The 26,943-nt window shown below is 41.3% G+C and overlaps 1 protein-coding gene across 7 annotated transcripts in view; it reads left to right on the top strand.

Annotated features, from left to right (window-relative positions):
• The window catches only part of RALYL (RALY RNA binding protein like), a 632,627-nt gene that overhangs the window by 581,651 nt on the left and 24,033 nt on the right, over window positions 1-26,943 (top strand). For 4 of the 7 annotated variants that reach the window (XM_066266414.1, XM_066266409.1, XM_066266410.1 and 1 more), the window contains one exon: window positions 11,128-11,300. The exons of 1 other annotated variant lie outside the window; for it this stretch is intronic. In XM_066266414.1, the coding sequence (XP_066122511.1) occupies window positions 11,128-11,300 (173 nt within the window). The remainder of the gene's footprint in view (window positions 1-11,127; window positions 11,301-26,943) is intronic. 2 more of the 7 variants (XM_066266415.1, XM_066266411.1) reach the window with 1 other exon arrangement.

Genomic DNA, 26,943 nt, shown 5'->3' on the forward strand with positions numbered 1-26,943 from the left:
TGGAGGTTTCTCTTTTGGTTTCATTTGGATTGTACTTCTCTGTCTTCTCATTATGTCTGTGTGTTTGGGTGTATTATTTGTAGAGCTGGTTGAGTCTAGGCTTGGTGTTGTCTTCCTCCAATTTTCAGTTGTATTATTTCTAGGTCTTCTTGGGTTGGCATCAGCTGTTCCAGTTATTTTTTTTTTTAATGACAGACTTAATCCTTTTGACATTTACATTGTTTTTTACTTTCACATGTTAGAAAGAAAGTGGAATTATTTAATTGGCAGTTTATTTTTCTTAATAATTGCCTTCTGAATAGAATTCATATTTATGGAGATAAATCATTTTGTCTACATATACATTTTATGAAAAGAAATCAGGTTTGTATGAAAAGAGTTAACTGTCAATTATATAAGTCAAAATACAATAAAATTCTTGAAAAGACTCCTATCTCCTTATTAAATTTAAGGGGGCACTCATTTTAATGCTTATTTGTTGGCAAGCTAACCATTTGCTAGCGAACATTAACTTTTTTTTTTTTGTATTTTTCTGAAGTTGGAAACAAGGAGGCAGTCACAGACTCCCGCATGTGCCCAACTGGGATCCACCCGGCATGCCTACCAGAGGGCGATGCTCCACCCATCTGGGGCATCGCTCTGTTACAACCAGAGTCATTCTAGTGCCTGAGGCAGAGGCCATAGAGCCATCCTCAGTGCCCAGGCCAACTTTGCTCCAATGGAGCCTTGGCTGTGGGAGGGGAAGAGAGAGACAGAGAGGAAGGAGAGGGGGAGGGGTAGAGAAGCAGATGGGCACTTCTCCTGTGTGCCCTGGCTGGGAATCTAACCCAGGACTCCTGCACGCCAGGCCAACGCTCTACCACTTAGCCAACCAGCCAGGGCGAACATTAACTTTTGTCATGAGTGTTATGTTCACCTCTCATTCCCAATTTATTCTTAGCTGTTTGATGATGAAAGTTTCCATCATAAAAGCAGTAGCAGGAAGGAGACGATGGGGAAAGCCACCTTACCTGAGCCCAGTCCCAGGTTCAGGTTTTATAATGCTTCCTTTCCATCTGTTTTGTTGAAAGTGAATGCCTAAGCTATCAGGAATAATGGTAATGAAGTAATGAAGTATGAGTACAACATTTTGGATTCTCTGTACTTTAAACTGCTTATAATAGGTGTTAGTGTGGTATGCTGTCTTTTCCTTTAGGATTGGAAACTTCCAAAGAGCAAGGTCATTCCTTTTCATTTCGAAATCTCCCCAACTGTCTCCTACCATCCTGCATATGATTGAGCAAGTCTTTGACTTCTTGCAGGGTCTCAAGCCCTTCCCATGTAAATTAAAGGACTGGGTTATGGCCTTGAACACATTCCAACTTTTTAATGATAGTTAGTATGAGTCCACCATGTTGTGTTATTTTTTTTCCATTGAATGATTCAAGTAACAACTTTAGGATATGGTATTTACGGAATACAACAAATAATACTTAACATCAGTTTAGGCTATAAATATGCCTCATTCCTAGAAAATTTTTTTAAAAGAACCACATGTAAATTACCACATATAAATAGCACAATTTATATGTGCTTTACAGTGATGTTAAATGACCCAAAAGGATGAAAAGAGAGAAAAAGAAAGCTAGAGGCTGGTGTTGTACAATAGGCACAATTACTCCATGGGCAACCACATTAAAAAAAAAATCACATTTCAGGCCAACAATCTTTGCTATGAAAAGGCAATTAGACATTCTTTAGTTCCACTTTATTCTCAAGGGTATGGCTAATACATGGCCAGCCAGTCTCTCATGGACAATTCCAATGGAAATAGATCATGTTAATGATAATGTTAGACTTGAGCATTAGAGAGGTCACACACCCAAGTCCCCTTGGATAAATTAATCCTGCCCATATGCTTGGTAAAAGATACAGAATTTTTTTTGAAGTATGTTAATGTCCAAGAATGGAATAAATGTCAAAATATATGACTTCTTCTGAAACATTGGACTTTCAATATCACTGTCTGCCTTATACACGAGGTGCGCTTTCCATGTGCTAATATCTTTATGCCTCCAGTGGACATATTGATGTTATTTATAGGTCCCTGTCTTCTTTGTGTCTCAGACTCCTATGGTAGATTCTTCTTTTCTGAGCCAAATGTATTTTTCTTTCACTTGGTTCTGTTATCCCTTCTGTGTCCCCTGAAACCAAGCTCAATGTCTAATCCCTTGTGAATGTAACAGCCAATTAAATATTTAAAAGGAGCTATAATACCCTAGCCCCTTCCAAATCCTCCAAACAAGAGAGTCCGTATAATTGGCCCACAGATGTTCAGCTTAGCTGCGTTCAAATTTTATTCACGGCCTCTTCAAAGCCTTCTTTTCTCCAGATAAATCTCAGTGATTCCTTCAGCACTGCTCAGTGATTGGGTTTTGCATTTTGAACCACTTTACCTCTCTTACCTGGCCGGCCTGTAGTTTGCCAACTGCAGCCAGTGGCCCTCCAAAGAAAGAACACTGTTCCAGTGCGATCTGGCCACCACCACTTCTAACATGACTCTGTGTCTGTTCTGATACCTTAGTGTCATTAAGGTTTGGATCAAATTGCTGATGCTTCTGGTTATGGTGTTGGAGTACACATGAGAACTGAGCTGCTCCCTCCTGACACTGTGTTACAATAACAATGGGATTTTAAAAATGAAAACCTCTCTCTCCTTAAGGAGAATGGGGTTAAAGCTGTAGAAGCTGGACAGTAGATGGAGAAGTAGACCTGACTTAGCGCATCAGAGAAATATGAATTTTAATCACTAAACTCCCAAAAATCTCAGAATCGAAAGCTTTGTTCTCCTCTAGAAAAGGGGATGAAAATGGCAGGAAGTCTGTTGAGGAAACAGATTCCTTCCCATATTATCCTCCCAGCTATTCCTGACCCCATAGAAGACTGAAGCGGTTTCTTGTAGAAAAGCTAAAACTGCAGTTCTCAGGGCTGATAGAGAGACTAGAGAGCATTTGAAAACAGAGAGAAGGGAGAGCTTCCACCATTATTGTAGAAATGCCAAGCACTCTCTCCTCCATGGGAGCCGGGCTCCAGGAAGGCACTGGAAGAGGTCTTGCCTGGGAATATGAGCAGCCCAAGAGGAAAGGTTGAAGGATGCTGGCCTAGGCACCACCGCAGGACATGGTCAGCCAGCTCCCCCTGCTGAAGACACCCCGTGCTTACAACACCTCCTATTGATGCTCTAATACCCCACTGCTACTATGGATGAACTGGGGTTCTAGACAAGTGAAAATATGTAATATAAAAAGAAAATACCAAAAAAGAAAAGAAATTGGAGGACACAGAGATAGTGCAGGAAGAATAAAATTTCAAAAAGGAGAAAAACAAAATCACTGATAAATACCCTCTGAGAGAAGAGATTGCACTCATGAGATGAGTACACGGAACATAAACCGAGTATTCAGAGGGAGGGAGAAGAGCTCCTTAGACATTAGCACATGATGGCACAAATGAATAACTCAACACAGGACTGGGAGACAAAATGCAGAAACCCTCCCAGAAAATGTAGAAGAAAACAGAGAGGGAAAACAGGAAGCCAGTGCGTGGGGATTGTGTGACAGAGAACTGAACTTTCAGCATCCTAGGTATCAACAGATAGTGCACAGAGCTGATCAAGAAGTAGCAATATAACCAAGCTATGCAAATTTATGAGGGCATGTATCTAAAAGAGTAAGCTAAGTGAGTGGCAAGACTTTGAGGAGCTGAGAATGGTGAGGAGATGGCCACGGGAGAGTGCTGTTTTCATAGCAAGTCTCCTGGAAATACTGGACTGCAAAAATTAAATGTTTAAAAGAAGCTAAATTTGGGTGGCAGGGGTAAATTAAGTTGTTTTTAGCAATTGGATCAAAACTTTTCCAACCACTATGGAGAGTGTCCTATGGCTATCCCTTGGATAACTATAAGAGAAAAATTGATCTGGTCCTGTTGGAGAATGGCAGGGAAGATGTCATCCAAGACTATTGCAATAGGGGTCAGGACTATTGTGATGGGGATGGAAAATGAACTCCAGTCCAGTGAAACCAAAGGCAGGAGAAAATTTTAAATGCTGGAGAAAGCCAATGGAAGAGGGTTAGAGGACATTAGTGGGGAGGTTGGTCAATAGGACTCGGGCATTTGTGTTTGCTGGTTGACTCATTGAAATTAAGTGTCTACTCTCTCACTTACACTAGGAGGCAGGGTCCTGTCTGTCTTGATGGTTACATTTCAAAAAGATAGTTTCTAGGTCTTGAGAAGACATGTCTGAATTGTAAAAGATTTACATCTCAAAGGGGCAGAGAAAGAATTTACCATGGCAAATTCTCTAAAGTCAGTGCTCTAACAAAAAGGACACAGGGGACCTAGAGTCAGGAAGAAAAGTGTCTGATGTTTAGCCAGGCTGAGGAGAACATTAAGCCCTTGGTAGTCCCACAATCACAGTCTTTCAGAACTGGATACTTTCTCCTCATTTTCTCATCTAAACCTAGTCCTTTCTGTGTTCTGTCTCTGTCACCTCAGTATGGCATAAATCCTGCAAGTCAGATTGTCAGCCTCAACACCTTCCATTCCTTCTGTGGCCGGGTGTTACAACATTGTGCCTGTGGTTTCTCTTCACTCCTCTGTCTTCCCGACACTCCTGCCAGGACCCAAATGTCATCATCTCTCAGTGGTTTTGTTGTACTTTGTTCTTTTAAACAACTTGATGGATGGCTATTTTATACAACATAGATGTTACCACTTTCAAGTGTACAATTCAGTGACTCTTCAGTAATTTTCCCAGGTGGGACCACCATCACCAGTAAGATAGGACATTTTTACCCCCAAGCATCACAGGTATGTCCCCTGCTCACTGCTCATGGTTGATGGACTCACACTAACATGTCTGAAGCCCAGACATAGGGACCAAATAGAACCAGGCTCACAGCCCACTGGAAAACTAGTCCCCAACTTACCAGTTACACAAAATTTAGGAAGGGTCTTATAAATTTATTAAAAATGGGGACAAACTAATATCTAGTGTTTAAAATTACTAAAACCAATAATTTTACATATCTCATTTTATATTTTTGATTATATATTTAAATAAACACAATATCTCAGTAATCTTTTTACTGATTTATATTGAATTTGTGGTGACCTCAACAACCCAGGGCACTTTGTGTGGACAACTTGGAGGTCATTTTCTGCAGGAGTGTATTTAGATAACTGATATTTTAATCTATGTAACTTCCCTGCTGCTCATATAGGTTCTCATTATAATAAGGTGCATCTTTCTAAATGGCATTTATTGGAATCATTGAGTGAAATTCAGATTACATACAGGTGTTGTAGTGTAGAGGTTTTTTAAATACAGTTGATCCTGGTATGCAAAAACAGTGGTTCCAGAATACAAGCTTGGCTCCGATAAATAATATGACTATATTTGCATCAACATTCCTTCCAACCATCTGCGAAGCACAATCCAGCTAGCAATTAGCTAGCAATTAAGCCAGCATGTCAAAAAACTTAATTGCCAACACAACCAATTTTCAGAGCTATGATAATGATAATAGCTATGCAGCAAACTGAATTTAATAAAAATGCTTTGAACATAGATTCCAACAAGTCTATCTTGTTTTCTGAATCATATCTAGCTTTTGAAATAGAAATGAGATATGCCGGGAAAACATTCAAACCTGAGGACTGAAATTTAGCATTACCTTCTCACCATTCCCGACTTTTTAGTGTCTGAGGCATCTTCTCTTCCACAGAGTACTTCCCACCCCTGTTACTTCTTCGGCTGGCACAGTCATTGTTCAGCTCCAACATGTGCCCCAACAAAACAGACTCATTCACTTCTGAATTGAAACTGGCCTAGCTACTCAAAGGAGCCAACGCATTCTCGGGGTGGCAAATTAGGCCTTTTTTTCTCAACAGCTAGTAGGAAACAGCCCAGGCTATGGAATCAGAAAAACTTAAGTGAGAATTTCAACCATTACACTTATAAAATGTGTGACTATGGACACCTCACTGGATGCATGTGTGCCTCAGTTTCTCCATCTGTAATGTGACACACAAGTCTACCCTGCAGGTGTAGCAAGGACAAAAGTGAGTGAATTTTGCATGGTCAGCATTCTGTGAGTACTTACTAATTTGCAGCCATAACAAACCTTCTTTTCTGTTGAAATCTGTAATCTACGACTTTCTTCTTTAAACTTTCAGACTTAGTGTTTGACTTTGACCCTGGTGATGGGGGCCATGCTGTGGGCTGTCACAGGATCTTCCCTTCAACTTCTCTCTGCATTCACATTTGCCGCCACAGTGCCAAATCCAACAGTCACCTCAACCCTATGAAAATAATGCGACAACCGGACATTGATTTTTTAGTTCCAGGACAATTCATGAATATGTTCAGCAAATATTTAATCTGCATGTAAGACTTCAAGTTAGCCACCATGAATACAAAGATAAATAAAAATGTTTCTGCCTCAAAGAAGCTTTAACTAGTAGAGACAAATGAATGCACACACAACACACCCAACACACACTCATACAAAATACAAGTAAACAACAGTAAGACAAGGATTATGCAAATAAACGAACAGTTATGAAGTTAAGAATAAACTAAATGTGTTACTCATTTCTAATACACATAAAATTAAATAATTATCCATTAAAAAAAGAACGAACTGCATTTTTCTTTCTAGTTCAACGAGATAATTACTGAGTCAAAACGACCCATGAAACCTTAAACCAGCAGTTAAATAAACAAACTGTGCCTTCGTGCATGCTTTTATCCACAGGACCATTTGCTCAGTGACTATAGTGTTTCCCATCATGGCGCTGACACAGATCTACGAATCCACAGTTACTGAAGCACAGGCTGGTTGTGTTTCTGTAAATCAATGACCATTGCAATTAAAGTTTTTTATTCACAATACAGATAATACCTTCCATACATTCAGCTTTCAAGTTATTAAATGGATGAATGAGCGTAAGTTACAGGGGGGGGTTTTGGGGTGTTTTTTTTTTGCAATGAACTATATTAAAGCACCACTACTTTTGAAATAGACCATCAGAGAAATCACATGTAGGTTGTATATTAATACAAAAAAAAACAGAGTAATTTAAAACACTATGTTTGTCTAAACAGAAATTAAGGGGTCATGTCAAAGCCAAAAATGTCTTTGGAATATATGATTCTTATTGATTAATAGTATTGAATTATTTTGACATGGACATTAATTTATCTGGACAAGTAATACAGATTCAACTCAAGAACTATTTAGAGACTTTTATGGTAACATGTCTGTGTGGCCTTTATAGTTTAGAAAAAACTCACCTTTGTTTTTCATTTGGCCATACAGCTCATCTTTTAAAGAAGAAAATTGCTGTTAATACAACTAGTAATTAGCAAAACTATGGATCACAAATCCTATATTGTTTCTAATGCTTTATATAAATGATTTTCAACCTCTCTTATATCATGGTACACATAAATTTATTACTAAAATTCTGCAGCACACCAAAATTATATATATATATATATTGCCGATCTGTCAAAAAATAAAATAGGTATAATTTTGGTTCATTCACATCAATTGGCTATTGTTGTCACTTTTTTATTTGACAATCTAAGGGAAAAGAGGTCAGTGCCCCTGACTAAATAGTCAGGTACTACATGTTTTTAAATCTTTTGCAGCGCACTGGTTGGCAATCACTACCCTATATTATTATCTCTTCTCTGTATAAGGCATTCAGTGAAGGGTACAGAGCCCATGAAAATATGTCTTGAAAATTGACTTTTATTTCACAGAAGATCAACACCTCTATTATCTCCTTTGAGTATAACAATGACCTTTGAAGGCAATAGTTCAAGTTTCAAAGAAACTTCAACCATAATGAGAAAACAAAAGACCACAGTGGAGCTAAGTATAAAAGCATTGATCCAGGCTTCAGGTGATCAGAGGAGGAGGGATCAGAGGAGGAGGATCAGTAGAATCAGCTTGAACTGCAAAGATAACTGAAATCAGTCACACTCAACGCCGAATGAGAACTGTGCATCTTTAAGGTCTGGTCATAACAGATTCTCTGAAATTCCACTATGCTACTTTGGCTAGAGATTTTTCTAGACCACTGATTTTCAACCGGTATGCTACAAGTATTTTTAAAATGTGCAATCCCTGACAACTTAGTCAGAGGCGACTGAGCTCTTTTTCCTTAGATTGTCAAATATTTCTGATACCACTAGAGAAGAAATGGGTATGCTAGACCTAATGAATTTCCAATGTAATATCAATTTTAAACAAGAGTCCATTTGTATGTTATTAACAAAAAATAAATACAGTGACTTAAAATTGAGAAAGTTTTGCTTTAGGAAAAGTTGTAAGATTTGGAGAGTTTTCAATGTACCGTTAACCTGTGAACAACACAGGGGTTAGAGGCGCCAACCCCACCCCCACCCCTGCACAGTCAAAAATCCACGTGTACCTTTTGATTTTTCAAAAACTTACCTATAGGCCCTGGCCAGTTGGCTCAGTGGTAGAGCGTCGGCCTGGCGTGTGGAAGTCCCGGGTTTGATTCCCGGCCAGGGCACACAGGAGAGGCGCCCATCTGCCTCTCCACCCCTCCCCCTCTCCTTCCTCTCTGTCTCTCTCTTCCCCTCCCACGGTGAGGCTCCATTAGAGCAAGGATGGCCCGGGCGCTGGGGATGGTTCCTTGGCCTCTGCCCCAGGTGCTGGAGTGGCTCTGGTCACAACAGAGCAACGCCCCGGAGGGGCAGAGCATCGCCCCCTGGTGGGCGTGCTGGGTTGATCCCGGTCGGGCGCATGCGAGAGTCTGTCTGACTGTCTCTCCCCGTTTCCAGCTTCAGAAAAATAAAATAAATAAATAAAAAACAAAACAAAACAAAAAAAACCTTACCTATAAATAGCCTACTGTTGACTGAAGTCTTACTGAGGACACAGTTGATCAACAAATATTTTGCATGTTTTATGTATATGCTGTGTTGTTACAATAAAATAAGCTAGAGAAAAGAAAATGCTATTAAGAAAATCATGAGGAAGATAAAATACATTAACAGTACTGTATGTGTTTATTGAGAAAAATCCACCTATAAGTAGACCCACATAGTTCAAACCCATGTTACTCAAGAGTCAACTGTATGGAATAATATATAGTTGTCCAACTCCAAATCTCCACTTCTCTCTCTCTTTTTTCTTAAAATATGAACCCCAAGACTTGAGAGCCAGAGCATTTGAAAAAGCAGCATGATCATCCAACATGGCAGGAGGTGAGGAGTCAGGTGATAAGTGCAAAAGAACAACTAGGAGAAAGAAAGAGAGTGGAGGGTCAAAACCAGAGCATCCAAATCCATTGTACAGTCCAAAGGGCCAGCAAGGGTGAAGGCAACAGGGTAGAGCACAGGAGTAAATCATGGCAGAGGATCCTAATGTCTTCTGCGCTCCAACCAGTCTGCACATCACAGCTCTTTGTCAGTGTGTGCCTGTCCTGGGTGGGTGTGTAAGTCGCACAGCCTAGGTCTACAAATATAGAGGGCAGTGGTATGTATTGAATAGAAGGGAGATGAGATGAATGTCACTTAGCCATTTTGTCTATTTGGGGGTATTTGTTTGTTTTTAATTGAAATATATTTGGTATATAACATGGTGTAAATTTTAGATAGGCAACATGTAAATTAGATACATTTATTCATTGTAATATGATTGCTATTACAGCCTTAGTTAACAGCTCTGTCAAATGATTCTTTCTTTTTAGTGGGTAATATAATTAAGATCTCATCTCTTAACAAAGTTGATGACTATAACACAACTGTGTTGTCCGTATTTACTATACTGCTCATTGGGTCTCGCAGGCTTATTTACTTACTCATTGCAAATTTGTACCTTAAACAGCATCTGTCCTATCTTCTCCCCACTAGTCCCTGGAAACTGCCATTTTATTCTCTGTTTTTACAAGTTGGCTTTTTAGATTCCGCCTAGAAATAATATTAATACTTATGTCTCTCTCTCTGTCATATCTCACTTAGCATAATGTGCTGATCAATAGCAGTAAAATTCGGGATGTTTGGGTTTCTATGTCTTTTGCCTTTTAATACAGCTACTTGGGTCATTCTCTAGATTAAACCCTTTTTTTATTATTTAACTTTCTATTTCCCTATTTAATTTTGATGATAATTCTCTAGAATTAGAAAAAAAATTCTTGGTTAAGTTTTACATAACCACTCTAGAGACTTTCTCTGCTTCATTTTTTGAGCACTTATTGTTTGCAAATCACTGTACTAGACACATTGATTTACCAGTCCAAACCCCCAAAAGTTGCACAGTGGTGATTCCAACAGTGAGGAGGAGAAAGCTGGGGCTCACATAGGGTTCACAGTCACTGACCAGCATCACAGAGCCCGAAAGGGAGGAAGCCTCAGATTGAACCCAGGCTACCTCATGCCAGAACGTTCATCTCAGCCATGGCAGTGAACCACATTGGCCAACAGAATTTAGATTGAACATTCAAGGGCTTGTTCACATGGACATGTTGCCTAAAAGAGCACATGTGTTTTTCTGCTTTTTCCCTCCAAGTTTTTGTCCTTTTCTTTTGGGTTTGAACTTGTTCATGAGCTTTCTTGCCCTCCTTCCTCACATGAACAAGGTCCGGATTCTTCTCCTCAGAGGGAACATCCTTATTAGGAAGGACTGTATACAGGGTAGGGCAAAAGTAGGTTTACAGTTGTTCATGTGGAAAATGATACAAAAATTAATGAATACTAATGCTAGAATAAACCAAAGCTACTTTTGCCCCATGCTGTATGGCCAGAAAGACCGATCTATTTATGTAAATCCTCAGTTCTTTATCTACTGATGCCAGTCATCAGTATTCCCCATTTTTTCTAATTCCATTAAAAAATCAATAAGCCCACATGTCAGATAGATATGTGGACATAATATACATGACTGAACAAATCAGACTGAACTAAAGTGTGACGTTCTGTTCCTCCCCCCCCTCAGCGGTCCCCAGAGTTCAGCCTTTTGTAGACTGTTGTTTCATGGTTTACGCAGATGGCTCGTGAGCACCCGAGGTAGCAGTCATTTGCTTTCTTCCCCCCTTCCCCCCACCCAGAAGCTCAGAAGAAACAACTGGAGGAGAGTATAGAGCTGACCCAGGATGAGTGTGTGTCGGAGAATGCAGACCACTCCGCAGAGGAGCCCACTGAAGGAGGGCCAGACGCGGAAGGCGGGGAGCTGACCGATGGCATAGAGGAGGACTTCGATGAAGACGGGGGTCATGAGCTGGTAGGAACCAAATCCTTGCTGTTCACACCCTTTGGAAACAGCACCAGCATGTCACAACTCATTCGTTTTAGAATGAGATTATATATTTGGGCCTAACTTCTTTCTTCTATGCATTTGTTCAAGGTAACGTCAAGACACTGCTTTGCACATAATAAGTGCTCAATACATCCTTACTAAATTAAAATACCAGGGAGGAAAGAATAAGTGGAGATTACTGTGCATGAGGATAGGTATACTTAAAGTCCGAATGAAAGATTCTTTTTCCCACAGACTCCCTCCTGAAAGGAATCTCGTGTTTGTGCAATGAACACACAAACTGTACATGATATGATGTCCTGGTAACACAGCCATTTACAGGAAGGTGCCTGGTGTCCCCTCTTATCTGACAGTGTCACTTGCTGTGGGTGACTGTCTATCCTCTCTGCACTCTGCTCATGAGACAATCCATAGCTTTCTGGCCAGGTCACTGTCGTCAGAGCCCGTGCCGCTACGTGACTAGTGTTTATGCACCAGAGACTTAGCCGAGACCTTATTCTTTACTTGTTTTATCTTCCCCACGTTGTCCCCATTATCCCGACTGTCTCCAGATGGCCTTTTCCATGAGATACACCAGGGACTTGGTAAATACATGCTGACGAGGATGCTAGTTCTCATATTTTATCAACCGTGAAATTAAATATTCTATCTTAAGGGACTGACTGGTAACAATGCTGAGAGAGCAAGTGCGTCTGTATGTGTGTATGTGTGTGTTTTGCCAACTCTCAAATACAGTATATATGGAATAATCACTAAACTTGTCTTATCCCAGGGAACAATCATATCCTAGTTTGTTATGATAGCTATCATCACTTACTAATTTTGTCATGGTGTTTGTTGCTTTGTCATGATAACTGCCCTAACAGTAGCTCCATTTACATAAATTTGTTGATTTTCAACATTCCAGTATTGTTTAAATTACCTGGCACCTTCATTTAAACTTTTCCGTTATGAGCCTTTAACAACCACCCTTCCTTCTATAAACGTCCACATTAGTTTGAAGGACTCAGAATGTTTCGATCCTAGGAAGCTGTAGAGTGGGGACTGGAATGAATGAAAGACTAGGTTCCCCAGCTTCTCCTTAGGCAGGAATGATGTTCAACGAGGTAGGTTTCCTCAACCTGTTCTGATGAGACTCTTGTTGTCATGTCTGCTGTGACTGCTCTCACCCAAACATCTGCAGGCCTCCGTGTTGCCATTTCCAATGGTCACCTCTCTGTTCTTTTATTAATTAACTTCTCAGCAGAATGTGGCTGAGAATGGGTTACCAGCTGTTCATTCCCACTCTCCTCTGCTAGAAGCTTCCCTCCAGGTTCCCACTGGAAAGGCTGGAGAAGCCTAGGGCTTTGTCATGGCCACCGCCTCCTTCCTCACACTCTCCCAGGGGGCCCTCATCACGTGCCAGACCAGAGCTTTAAATATTATCTCTAGGCCAAAGATTCCTAAGTCTATATCCTATTCCTGATCTCTACCTGCAATTTTAGACTCAAGTATTAAAAAAAGAAGAAAGAAAGGGGAATATATTTATGTATATGTGTGTGTGTATATGTGTGTGTGTCTGTGTGTGTATGTGTCCCATCATCATCATCATCATCTTCCATGCCATTATTAAAACCAAAAAGACTAGGATAACCTCTGATTCTCTCCACCCTCCCCATTAATTCTACCTCCAAATCGCAGCCCAAAGCTATTCCCATCCCCCCTCAGCCATGCAATCCATTCTCTGCACAAGAAGAATCAGAATCTTTATAAACTATACATCTGATGATGCTACTCCCTCACTTAAAACCCTCCAGTGCTTTCTATCACACTTAGAAACAGAGTCTGCCAGGGCATGAACGTGAATGGAGGTGACACTGGAAGGAAGGTGCTGGTGGGGGGAGCGCTTGGTGAAGAGGCAGGAGACAGTTTGAGGGGGGTGATGATGTGTGCCTAACCAGGGATCACTGTGGGCGTGACTGTCCAGGGAGCACCGGCCTGGCACAGAGCAAACATTCAGTGGGAATTCTGCGTTATGCTTGTGCTTTCATTGGACAGCATTTGCATCCTTTCTATGTTTTATTTTATCGGCCTTTCTAACATCATTCATTTAACTTTCTTAGCCCTGACATTTCTATGCTTGGCCAGGTATTGTGTAAACCAGGTCACAATTATACTAACAATAAGTCTCCCAGGTTCAGTAGACCCTGCATAGTTTTAGTACCTTGGTCCCCACCCCCAGTCTCTCCCACAAAGTGCCTCAGCTCAGTCAGAAGCAGGGCTGACCACAGGCTTCTCTGCCTGTCCGCCCCTTGCTGCCCCCTGGAGGGTGCTGTGTTGCCACAACCTTGGCCTATAGGGCTGCCTCTAACCCCTGCACCCAAGAATACAACACCCACCAGGTGCACTTGAGGCGGCATTCCTTCAGGTCCCTTCAGGTCTCAGTGTGAAACCACACCCAGGTCCAGGTGAGAGCTAGAACAGTGCCCCTCTCCCCAGCTCCAGGCTGGAAGGTGGCACCCAGAGCCCAGAGCAGCACAGACTAAAACCGGAACCCACGATGTGCGCAGTCAGGAGAGGCAGCCGCCTGAGGTCAGCCTTGAATATTTGCCAGTCCTCCCTGCTTCTGCTCCGTTCCTCTGCACACTGGTCTCCAAACAGCAGCCAGTGTGGTCCCATTAAACCTTAAGCCAGGCCATGCCATTTTGTTCTAAACTCTCCAAGAGCTGCCTGCCTCATTCACAGAAGCGTATTTTCACAGTGGTGTCTCTAAGATCTGCCCCTTCCATGCCCACTCTGGTCTGCTGCACCCTCTCTCTGGTCCCCTCTGCCCCCCCCCTGGTCCCCTGTGCTCCCTTTCTGGTCTGGCTCCAAGTTCTCTCACTCACCCAGGAGCAGCCCCACTGGCTCCCAGGCTCACAGCTCAGCTCCTGCCTCAGGGCCTTGGCACTAGCTGTGCCCTAAATGTTTCGAGCAGGACGGTGGAGTCCACATCATAAAGGGCCTTGATGCTTTGCTAAATGATTGGCATTCATCCCATACATTTCATGTGAGAACATTGGAAAGTGTCTGGACATAAGAGAGAATGAGGACACAAGGCAACTTAGTGGTCTGAGGCAGATTTTTCTAGAGTTAAAAAGAAAAAGGCAGGGTTTTCAGATTTAGCAATAAAATGAAATTTAGCGTAAAATAAAAATGTACGACATCCAAAGAAATGTGAATTTCAGATGGACAATGAATAATTTCCTAATATATTTATGTCCCAAATATTACACGAGACACACTTCTAAGAAAATAAAATGGTTGTGTTTTTCTGAAACTCAAATTCAACTTGGACTTCCTGCACTATATCTGGCAACCGTCCACAGAAATGGGTTGGAATACTGGCTTGGAACAAATGTTTTAACGTCTTCCAGCCTTTGTGTTCTCATCTGTGAAATTGGAGTAAAAATATTTATCTCACAGGTCCTGAAGGAGTAAATGAACTTCACTTGACAAAGACTCTGACACACTGTGAGCAAGCGGTTTGCAGCCATTGTTATTGTTCTGATTATCATCACTTCATTTTGCCAGAAGCTCTCAATAAAGCATTAAGTTTCCAGCAACATAATCTTCAGATGGAACTCTGTGTCTTCAAAGTCTCTGGAGATTCGAGTTTGTTAAGAAGCACTTCTTATTTGATAAGAAAGCCTTCAGGAAACAAATGTAATATTCTGAGAAGAATTATACGTCGCTTTCATCTTGTTAAATTTTTCTTTCATTTTATGCTTGCTGGCTTTCTCAATTCAAAAGAATTCCTTTTCAAGTTTCCTTTTTATGAGTTTCTCTTTAAAAAAAAAAAAAGATAATGCTAACTGTAGCCTGTGATGATATATAGCTTTTATTTAAGTTTTTGCTATATATAAGTTCTTTGGCTCATGCGATCTAACTGCCAACTTAGTAACAGATGGTCAGTTGTGGTTTTAAAGAATATAAGCATGTCACCTGACCAGTGTGGTGCAGTGGATAGAGCATTGACATGGGACGCTGGGGTCCCAGGCTCAAAACCCCAAGGTTGCCGTCTTGAGCACATGCTCATCCAGCTTGAGCACAGGCTCACTAACTTGATCACGGGGTTGCCAGCTTCAGCTTGGGATCATAGACATGACCCCATGTTTGCTGGCTTGAACCCAAAGGTCACTGGCTTGAAGCCCAAGGTTGCTGGCTTGAGCAAGGAGTCACTCAGTCTGCTGTAGCCTCCCGGTCAAGGCACATATAAAAAAGCAATCAACAAACAACTAAGGTGCCACAATGAAGAATTGATGCTTCTCTTCTCTCTCTCTCTTCCTGTCTCTCTCTCTCTCTCAAGAATATGAGTATGTAAGAAGCCTTATATATCACATTTTCTATAGTCACTCCACCACTTATTCATGAAAACAACCACCAAAAGTTTTTTTAAAATAATATAGTGACAACAGTGTGTGGGACCTGAAATGACAGAAGCTGCACAAATTTCTCCAAGGTTGTGACCTTCAAGCTGGTTCTTGAAGGATGAAGAATGATCAGATGGCATTGCCAATGGGTAATTGAATACACCAGGAAAAAGGGCTTGAAGGAGCTCAGTGTCTGTTGAGAAGCTGGCTGGTCAGTGTGGCTGAAGCCATGGCCCTCAGAGGGTGGTCCTAAGACCAGCAGCATCCTATCAGTGGATACTTGTTCGAGAAACAAATTCTCAGAAAAAGACAAATTCTCAGGCTCTAACCCAGACCCACTGAAACAGAAACTCTGAGATTATAACAAGCTGTCCCAGGGTTCCTGTGTCCTGGCGACTCTGGTGCCCACTGAAGTTTGCAAACTGATGCAATGCAGTAGCAGAGCTTCCAAGCCCAGACACACATGGAATCACCAAGGTGCTTTTTCACAAATACCAAGGACAGGTTTTTCAAGCTGTAACAATAAATTTACGAGTCCTGGGGGCCTGAGCAAATGTTGAAAGATGTTTTCATGTGTAGCCAGTGTTGCTAACCCTGGAGATAGAGCTTATGGTCTGTGAGGAAGAAGGGCAAATGGATATTTCATCTAAGAAGAAGTGAGCACAGGAAAACCCACTCAAAACAATTAGTCTTCAGGAAAATACAAATTTACTTATTATTTTTTTATTTTACATATTCATTTTAGAGAGAGGCAGAGGGTAGAGAGAAGGAGAGAGAGAGAAGGGAGAAGGAGAAGAAGCATCAACACCCATATGTGCCTTGACCAGGCAAGCCCAGGTTTTCAGACTGGCGACCTCAATGTTCCAGGTCAATGCTTTATCCACTGCACCACCACAGATCAGGCCAGGAAAATACAAATTTAAATACAATCATGTAACACTGCACATCCTCCAGCGTGGCCAAAACTGACCAATACAATCAAATGTTGGCAAAGATGTGGCGTGCTGAAATTCTCCAACACAGTTGGTGAGCAATTTCTTATAAAACTAGACATAATTAGCCAGCTCTTCAACTCCTGAACCTTAAAGAGGAATAAAAATATAGAAAGTACTTGTATAAGAATGCTTCTGCAGCCTTGCTCATAGCATCCAAAATGCAAAACAATCCACCAGTCAGAGAATGGATATGCAGAACATGGTTCTATCCGTACAAAGGACATTACCCATCCGAAAAAGGGAATACACAATTGAGCTATGCAACAGATGTGGACAGAAATCAAAAACATGCTCATGGAAGAAGCCTGGTACAAAAGAGGACAACATTGTAACCTTGCAGCTAAAGGAACAGAGGCGACCTAGAGGGTGAGGGTTAAGGACAGGGAATTAAACTTTCTGAAATCTTGTTTTGTTTCTCCTCCTGGGGAACACCCACTTTGATTTCAATGCTTAGCTCTAATACCATGCCCTCCTAGAGACCCCCCTGATAATCTCACAAGTCACACACATTAGCACACTCACTTCCTTTCTGCTGTTGCCTTTATATGGTCTATCTCCCTGGTGGGCAAACCGCGCCTTGCGGAATACCACATGCAGGCACTACCTCGATAAGGAATGTACCTACCTATATAGTTTAAGTTTAAAAAATTTGGCTCTCAAAAGAAATGTCAATCGTTGTACTGTTGATATTTGTCTCTGTTGATTAATGAGTTTGCCCACCACTGGATCTCACAAGAGCCATATAAAACATAAAGCAACACCTAACCAGGAGGTGGCACAGTGGATAGAGCATGGGACTGGGATGCAAAGGACCCAGGTTCGAGCCCCGAGATTGCCAGCTTGAGCCAGCTTGAACATGGGCTTATCCGGCTTGAGCACAGGCTCATCAGCTTGATTACAGAGTCACTGGCTTGAGCATGGGATCATAGACATGACCCCAAGGTCTCTGGTTTGAAGCCCAAGGTCACTGGCTTGAGCCCAAGGGATTACTCACTCTGCTATAGCCCCCTGCCTCCCTGGTCAAGGGACATATGAAAAAACAATCAATGAACAGCTAAGCTGCTGCAACAAAGAATTGATGCTTTTCATTGCTCTCCCTTTCTGTCTGTCTATTCCTATCTGTTTCTGTCTCTGTCTCTATCTCTCTCGCTAAAAAGAAATAAAAAATAAATAAAATAGAAAACAACAAATAAACGAGCAAACTCATAGACACAGACGACAGAATGGTGGTTACCAGAAAGAAAAGGGGGTGGGGAGAGGATGAAAAGGGTAAAAGGGGCCAGATATATAGTGATGAAGGAGAGCAGACACTGGGTGGTGAGAATGCTATGCTATGTGAAATTCAGTTTCACATCTGAAAATGATGTCTCTTTCTGCAGCTAGACTGAGACCCCCCTTGCAGGCACAATGGCGCCTTGATTGTGCTGGATGCTTGTGAAGCAGTGTCCAGCACACAGTTGGGCACATGGGGGTGGAGGGGTGCTGATTGCTCAGTGGTCTGTTATACCCTGTGTTCTTCCATCTGCCTTGAATAACCTCTCCCATACAGTATTTTGTCTGACTGGTCGACACATCCCGTGTCCTCGATACCGTTGTCACCTGCCATGAATCCATCCCTGAACAAGGAAGGCCCCCATACCGTCCTGGACACTTTGGGGTTGCCTCTCTCTCTGCATTCTGCATATATTTCACCATACTTAATTTGCTCTGTTGTAATTAGTGACTTCCCTTCTATCTGGCTCACAGGTTTGTGACTTTCTCAGGGCTTGTTTGAGCTGGTCTTTTTCCTTAGTGTGGTACTTCTCATGCTAATAAATGTCTGTTAAAAAGAAACTGGCCTCAGCTTAACTGAAACTCTGAACCCCTGCTCGCATGTAAGCACATTTTATTGTGTGTCGTCATCGGGCTGTGTTCTGGCTACTACCTCTGCATGTGTGTCCCTGGGCTTAGATGGGTACTGTACAGAATAGAGGCGCATGGAGCTCCGCTGTCACATCTGCCCATCACTTGGGCTACAGGCTGCTCCCTGGAGGCGCTGAGGAGGACCAGAAGGAGACTTAGAGCCAGCACATCAAAGTCCACCCAGCAGTACTGACTGCTGTGCTGCTGTTCCAGCAGTTCTGCATTATTACCTCCCGTGAGTGATAAAAATGTAAATCTGAAGTAACCTGAATTTCATTAGCCAAGCTAGAACACCGTGTTATAAAACGACCCAGAAAATCAGCCTTTGTCTCACTCCCAAGCTGTCATTTTTAAGCCCAGGCAGTACGCAGAAAGCTGAAAGTCACAAGTTCATCAGAAAAGAAACTTCAGAGAATTCAGAAGCATCCCCTGGTTACGTATGACAGAGGCTATGACCCCAACTGCAGCAGGAGGGCTACATGGTCATTAGAAAATGGGCTCTAGAGCTGAAATGTTAAAGGTACCGTGGTTGACGTGCAATTTCCAAACTGCCTCTAATGATGTGAAAAAGTAGATAATAAATCTACAGTATAGATCCAAACAAAATAAACTATTTCCACCATCGTACAGATTCTGCACAGAGAGAAACAGCAGAGGATAGAACAGTCAGGCTATGAAGGTCTTTGCAAAGGAGAGGCAATCCAAAAACAAGTCTTAAATATAGAAAACAAAAAACAAAGAAACAAAGAAAAAGAGCTTTTCTAAAAATACTAGAGGAAAATAGTACAATGAAATATTAATGCCGTCAGATTTCAAAAGGCTAGTTCTGAAAGTTGTTGGAGAAATGAGGCAATTCTGTAAACAAAAAAAAAGACCTTTTCCTACTAATATAGAATAGAAATACAATATTTTGAGTAAACATTCACAGATTTACATGCATGTACAGCCAAAATAACTACAATGTTATTATAAGAGGATGACATAAGATCATATTTATAAAAATCTCTACTATGGGTCCTGGCTGGTTGTCTCAGTGGTAGAGCATTGGCTCAGCCTGTGGAAGTCTTGGGTTTGATTCTTGGCCAGGGCACACAGGAGAAGCGCCCATCTGTTTCTCCACCCCTCCCCCTCTCTTTTCTCTCTGTCTCTCTCTTCCCCTTCTGCAGCCAAGGCTCCATTGGAGCAAAGTTGGCCCGGACACTATGGCCTCCAGCTCAAGTGCTGGAATGGCTCCAGTTGCAACAGAGCTAGGGGCCTAGATGGGAAGAGCATCGCCCCCTAGTGGGCAAGCTAAGTAGGTCCCTGCTGAGTGCATGTGGGAGTCTGTCTCTCTTCCTCCCTGCTTGTCACTTCAGAAAATTTTTTTTAAAAAATCTCTGCTATGAATTTTTATGAATGGTAAACTTAATCCCCTTGAGTAACAAAATTTAGCAAAAATGCCGATGTGGCACAAATACACTATGGAATACTTCTCAGCCATAAGAAATGATGACATCGGATCATTTACAGCAAAATGGTGGGATCTTGATAACATTATACGAAGTGAAATAAGTAAATCAGAAAAAAACAGGAACTGCATTATTCCATACGTAGGTGGGACATAAAAGTGAAACTAAGAGACATTGATAAGAGTGTGGTGGTTACAGGGGGAGGGGGGAAAGGGAGAGGGAAAGGGGGAGGGGGAGGGGCACAAAGAAAACTAGATAGAAGGTGACAGAGGACAATCTGACTTTGGGTGATGGGTATGCAACATAATTGCACGACAAGATAACCTGGACTTGTTATCTTTGAATATATGTATCCTGATTTATTGATGTCGCCCCATTAAAAAAATAAAATTATATAAAAAAAAGAAATTTTAATAACTTAAAATTTTTTTCCATTGACTTGAAAAAGAGAGGGAATGAAGGAGGGAAAGAAGAGAGGGAGAGAAAAGGAAGCATCAACTCATTCCACTTTGTTGATTCATTTAGTTTTGTACTCATTGGTTACTTCTCATATGTTCCCTGAACAGGAATTGAACCCACAACCTCAGTGCTCTGGGATAATACTCTACTCACTGAGTTACCCAGCCAGGGCCAGAAATTGTAATAACTTTGAAAAGAAAAAATGTAAATGATTTGGTTACACTATTTATACATGTCCCATGTGAAAGTCATTGTCTTAAAATTCCAGCATATTCTATTAGCAACATTATCTCATGCCTCAACATACTCTTCTGTGATCATTCCCGTTTACCTGAGGCACAGGATTTTGTAGGTGAACACAGCCCCCTTTGAAACATCTGAGAAAAGTTGCAGCGATTTCATACATGGGGAAATTTGTGTGGTGACCCTAGGAAGAAATGCACTGGTCTAGATGTAAAAGATGTCAAAGAAGGGACATCATTGTATATATGTACCACATGGAATACTACTCAGCCATAAGAAATGATGACATAGTGACATTTATGACAACATAGATGGACCTTGAGAACATTATACTGAGTGAAATAAGTGAATCAGAAAAAGCTAAGAACTGTATGATTTCACACATAGATGGGATATAAAACTGAGACTTACAGATATAGATAAAAGTGAAGTAGTTACCACAGGAAAGGGCACATGGGGGAAGGGGAAGGGGAAAGGAAGGGGAAAGGGTGTAAAGAGGGACAAATATAGGTTGACAGAAAATGATTAGACGTTGGGTGATGGGTATACAACATAATCAACAGTTGAAATGCTATGGAAATGTTCACTTGAAACCTTTGTACTCTTATTGATTAATGTTAACCTGTTAAAATTAAGTTTCTAAACAATTTTAAAACATGATAAACAACCACATGTTTCTGGAACAACAACAACAAAAAAGGCATCATTATCCTGTCTAGAGAGAAGGATCTGTCTAACACTTACTTCACCATATGTGATCAGACTTACCCAAGTCTAGCTTTTTGTGTTTAGTATTTGGATCTCACTCAGTCCTCACATCCAAACCCTCACCACTGAAGCCTTGGTCCCCTCATTCTAATCAGAACCAGACTATTAATGGAGATGGATTTCCATTCAACTGCTCAGACATATACATGTAATCATAAGGAGTTTAATGGGGTAGAGCTGTCATATTCTTGCTGCCTAAGAGGTAACTGCCACTGTTCCTTAAGAAAGAGTAAGATGCTAGATGCCACTCCTTAACATATGGACTTGAAAACAGGCTGCACATATGGTTTGTTCAGAACAACCATTTTTTTGCGCCGATGGCCGAAACCCAGCCCTAGTTCCGGTGTCGTCTAGCCAAGCAACATTAAATCAATAGACTCTTCTCAGATGCTGAGAGGCAAAAACATCTTTCTGTAAATTGTTCCCAAATCTCAAAGGGCAAAAACTATTGGAAAGAAGGGCTTAGTAATGTGAAGATGTTTATGCAACAGAAACAATTTACCCAAGGTGTGTGTTTTTTCATGCATGCCATTTGTATTCAGGCAGCCAGCAAATGCTTCTTAAACGATGCTGCTGCTCAGACATCATTCTGATCTGTAGCAAAAGGTAGTGATGAAGAAAGAAAAAGCCTCTTTGAGGGGTAGAGGGTGCTTCATTCTTGAATGGAAGCTCCCATTCTAATTAGAGACGTACGTCCTAAAACATGGTCTTCCATCTAAACAAATTCCATCAAACTAGCATAATGACTGGGTATTAATTTCGTTTTTTGTTTTTTGTTTTTTTGTTTTTTTTTTTGTATTTCTCTTAAGCTGGAAACGGGGAGAGACAGTCAGACAGATTCCCGCATGCGCCCGACCGGGATCCACCCGGCACACCCACCAGGGGCGACACTCTGCCCACCAGGGGGCGATGCTCTGCCATGACCAGAGCCACTCTAGCACCTGGGGCAGAGGCCAAGGAGCCATACCCAGTGCCCGGGCCATCTTTGCTCCAATGAAGCCTTGGCTGCGGGAGGGGAAGAGAGAGACAGAGAGGAAGGAGGGGGTGGGGGTGGAGAAGCAAATGGGCGCTTCTTCTATGTGCCCTGGCCGGGAATCAAACCCGGGTCCCCTGCAGGCCAGGCCGACACTCTACCGCTGAGCCAACCGGCCAGGGCCAGACTGGGTATTAATTTCATCGTTACTTGGTTGTTCCTTGTTAAGCTGTTACTTAAATTCAAACTTGCCTATTAAAAGGTCTGTTTGGAATACACTGAAGAAAAATATACGGTGGATATTTTAAATAGAGAGCCTACTAAGGGTAGATAAGAATATAAGAAAAGAAAAGAACTCATAGACACAGACAACAGTAAGGTGATTGATTACTAGAGGGAAGGGGGGTTTAGGAGACCGTAAAGGGGGGGATAAAAGTGATGGAAGGAGACTTGACTTGGGGTGGTGAGCACACAGTACAGTTTACAGATGATGTATAGAATTTTACACTTGAAACCTATGTAATTTTACTAACCAGTATCACCCCAATAAAGTCAATAAATTTTTAAAAAGTATTTAAGCATGAGGTAAATTTTGTTAACCATCTCTCATTAATCTTTGCTTTCTAAATTTCTAGATTTAATGAAACTAGTGCCAAAACAGTAGGTGAGGTTTAAAAATGCTAGCATTTGCACAATATTCTTAAGAAATAAAACTAGTTCGAGCGAATAATGTAAAGCACCGGAGAACCAAAGGAAAGAAATTTTATTTTCACAAGAAAATAACTCTGAAATATGTGAATGCGTGTGCTTATGGGTATGCTTAGCAAAACTCATCACATATTTTTGTAAATGTTTCCATTTTTCTGTCAGCCATTCGTAAGAAATAATTCATCAACTGCCTAGTGGCAGTCGATTTGCTTCATTTGACTTTAAAAGGATCATTTTAACTAGAATTACCTCCAGTTTATGGGGAAACATAAAGACTCTCCAGATTGCATTGGGTAAAAGGGCATTTTTTAAAATGGCACTGTAACCATGGAAATAACATCTGGAATCACAAAACCTTAACCACATTTTGTCTATATTTCCTTCCTGGTTTCTAATGCTGCCTTTGTGCATGGAGGCTTGTTACATGCTATTCCATTCAATTCTCTCGTACTTCCTCCTGTTTACTGTTTCTACAATAAATGGACAATGGGGTGTCAGAGAAAACTCCAGATACAGAGGTCAGGTGACCATGGTCCCTGCCTATTTCACCAGGTGAAAATCCATGTCTTAGACCTTTCCTACTTATCTTTCCATTCAAGGAATGCCCATCAACGTCATTCACTTAATCCTGTTAAATCCCTAATACAGCAATGAATAGTCCTTGATTGTTTTGGCATGGGCATTATATGAATACTAAATTTATTTTTAAATTATCATCATTTCATTCTTCTAGATCTGCACATTACCAGTCATCCTTCCTGTTTTCTGTAATACTGAATCTATAAAAACTCTGGAACCTTTGGTTACACGTTTTCTTTAGTCTGCATCTGAAACACTGAGCCCAGCCATATTCAGTGTGGAGCTCTAAAAGCTGTTTCTTAGTTCTATCAGGCAGTTCATTTCTCTGACATGTTAAAGTGTATTAAAATGGCACAGGACCATTTTCCAACATTGTATTGACTGGCTAGATTAATAGTTTTCAGGGAAAGATTAATTATAGACAATGGCCTTCCAATTGCCTTCTCCAGAGGTCATTAAACTTAGTAGCCTCACTAAGCATGTTATCTGCCAAACTACTAGCAATTTTTTTTTCAAGTTTCGGAATTATTTTTTTTTAATGTTTCAAATACAGCTGAGCCATTACCTAGAATGTTATATGTGTAGAACTTTATTGATTCTTTTTCTAGCTACTTTTAAATTAAAATATTGAACATGATGAACTTTAAAAACTCTTCAGAATAAAAAAGAAAAGACTCTCTACATTTGATAAATATCAGTGAAAGAACTCTGCCCCCGAGCACGCTGAGGAGGTCATTACCAGCAGTCCTTCTGACGGAACTAATGACGCACTTGCTCAGGCTGCACTGAATCTAATAATCTGTGACGGGGAAATGGGAAGAGGTAGGAAAGCGTTTCACTAATTCAGAAATGGAAAGAAAGAAAAAAGTGGCTGCTTTTTCTTTCTTTTTTTTTTTTATCAATTTTATTCATAGCTCCACGGGATCACAGTAAAAAGAGAATAATTGTTGAAATGATGCTGACCTTTTACAATTCTTGCCCTATATTCTGGAAGTTAATTCCTTTTTTTAAAAAAAAAAAAAAAAAAAAAAAAGAAGAATGCATTTTTGTGGGACGCCACCAAGTTTTTATCCAAGCAGTGTTTAAGCTGCAAAGAGGCTTCTTAATTCACCAGACTGCTCCGTGCCTTTGTGTCCTGAACAGCCAGGGGCTGCGCCTGCTGCTCCCCCGCGCTCAGCCTCACACAGGTGCACACCAGGCCCCACCAGCCATCCTCGGCTCAGGATCTTCCCTCATAAACCTTGGCCATCATCACAATGGCTCGGAATATGAGGAAACCATCTGCTCCGCGAGAGCCTGAGACAAAATGGCAGCTCCAGCTGATAAGAATTCTTATCAGCTGGAACCAGATAAGGATTCTGGGTCCTGGTTGCGTGTTTGATATTTTCTCTCTTGCCACGCTTTTCAGAATTTATTTTCGTAACATCAGTAACACCTCCTAAAAGTAGACATAGCTAGAGCCTGGGGTCTGCAGGGTTGTCTGTCTGCTGGAAGTAGCAGCTCTCCCTGCCATTTAAAGAGGGGAAAGTGGACATGGAGTTACTGAGGCCTTTGCTGTCTCAGAAATGTGGCGAATGGCTTATCTTTAGAAAGGCAGAGAGCCAAGAAAGTAGGATATCACACACACAGGCAAAAACATGCTCTCACGCACACACGGAGAGGCAGAGACTGATTTCACTTTAAGACAAAACTAAAAGGGGGAAAAGAAAACAATGCTTCCTCCATTTCCACTACCTTTCAGGAATAATGCTGAAGTTTCTCAACAGACATTATTGTATGTATTGCCCAGAAGCCTTTGGGAGTAGGTATTTTATGAATAACTGATTTTAGCAAGGTTACATAACATCCCCCAGGTCATGCTGCTGTTAAAAGGCAGACCCAAGGTTCAACAGGGTCTGTGAGATTCCAGAACCCTGAAATATTTTCATTTCAGTGTTTACAAATTACATTAGTTTTAATTTATGTTGTGCTCTTATGAGTTTTGCCATATCTATACACCACTAGTAGTACTTTTAACTTAAAATTTTAAGTTATATTCACTTTTTTTTTAATTTAAATGTATCTTTGGAACTAAACTTTAGTTCATCCCATTAAATAAAAAAAAAAAAAGTATTCCTTTCCACAGTTAAAATAAATATAATGAAAAGGTAAAACTTTTTTTTTAATTGAGCTTGGTAGCCCTGACTGAAAAGCTCGATTGATTACAGCCTTGTCCTGAAGCACAGAGGTCGCCCGTTCTATCCCTGGTCAGGGCACATACAGGAACACATCGATGTTTCTGTTTCTCTGTCTCTCTCTCTCCCCACTTTGTCTCTCTCTCTAAAATCAATGAATAAAAATTTGTAAAAATGAATAAATAAAAAGACAATACCTGAGAAATGTCAGGACTGGCCTGAGCAGAAACTCTCTGATGCACCTCAACCCCAGAGAAGGAACATTCTCTCACTGTCTGGTGTTCTGATGCACCTGCCACCCGACCACACCCCGGTCCTCCCGCGATGCGTGCGCCTCTGGGAACTCGGACCCCCATCGTGCTGACCTGCATGTCTCAGCTCAATGTGGTGATAACTCCGAGTGACATTCTGATTGTACGTCATCTTCTGGAGCCATCACCTCGCATAGCTTCCTCTCTGAAGGCTGACTCCTCATGCAGGTTGACTCCCTTTAGGAAAGTGCCCTGAATTGTATAGAACTTGAGACTTCAGAATTCACAGGTATGAAAGTGCATTCTTATTCCCAGGGACCCTCAGGAGGTAGGTGCCCTCTGGGTCCCTGTCCACAACTGGCAGGTGGGAAGCTCTCCCCTGGCCTCTCCCTAGCACTTGTGTGTAAGGAAATGTCAAACAATAGTCTTCAAAATAGGACATTGCCTTCTGAGACCTCCTTGTGTTCCATACAGACAGTTTGTGATACAACCAAAATGACACTTGGAAATGAGATGGATATAAACATTTTATACACATTTGTATCTGGAGAGCAGGTCATTGTCCACAAAGAAGCCGCTAGCCCGGTGCCCAGAAGCTCCTGGATTTTATACATACCTTCTTTAGGGGCCTGTCAGCATTGCCTTTCCATAGATATGGAGCTTCAGCATTCCGAAGGATGTCACAGGGAACAGGGAAAGAGAACTGTAAATACTGA

Source organism: Saccopteryx bilineata, chromosome 3 (genome assembly GCF_036850765.1).
Source record: "Saccopteryx bilineata isolate mSacBil1 chromosome 3, mSacBil1_pri_phased_curated, whole genome shotgun sequence".
Classification (NCBI taxonomy): Eukaryota; Metazoa; Chordata; class Mammalia; order Chiroptera; family Emballonuridae; genus Saccopteryx; species Saccopteryx bilineata.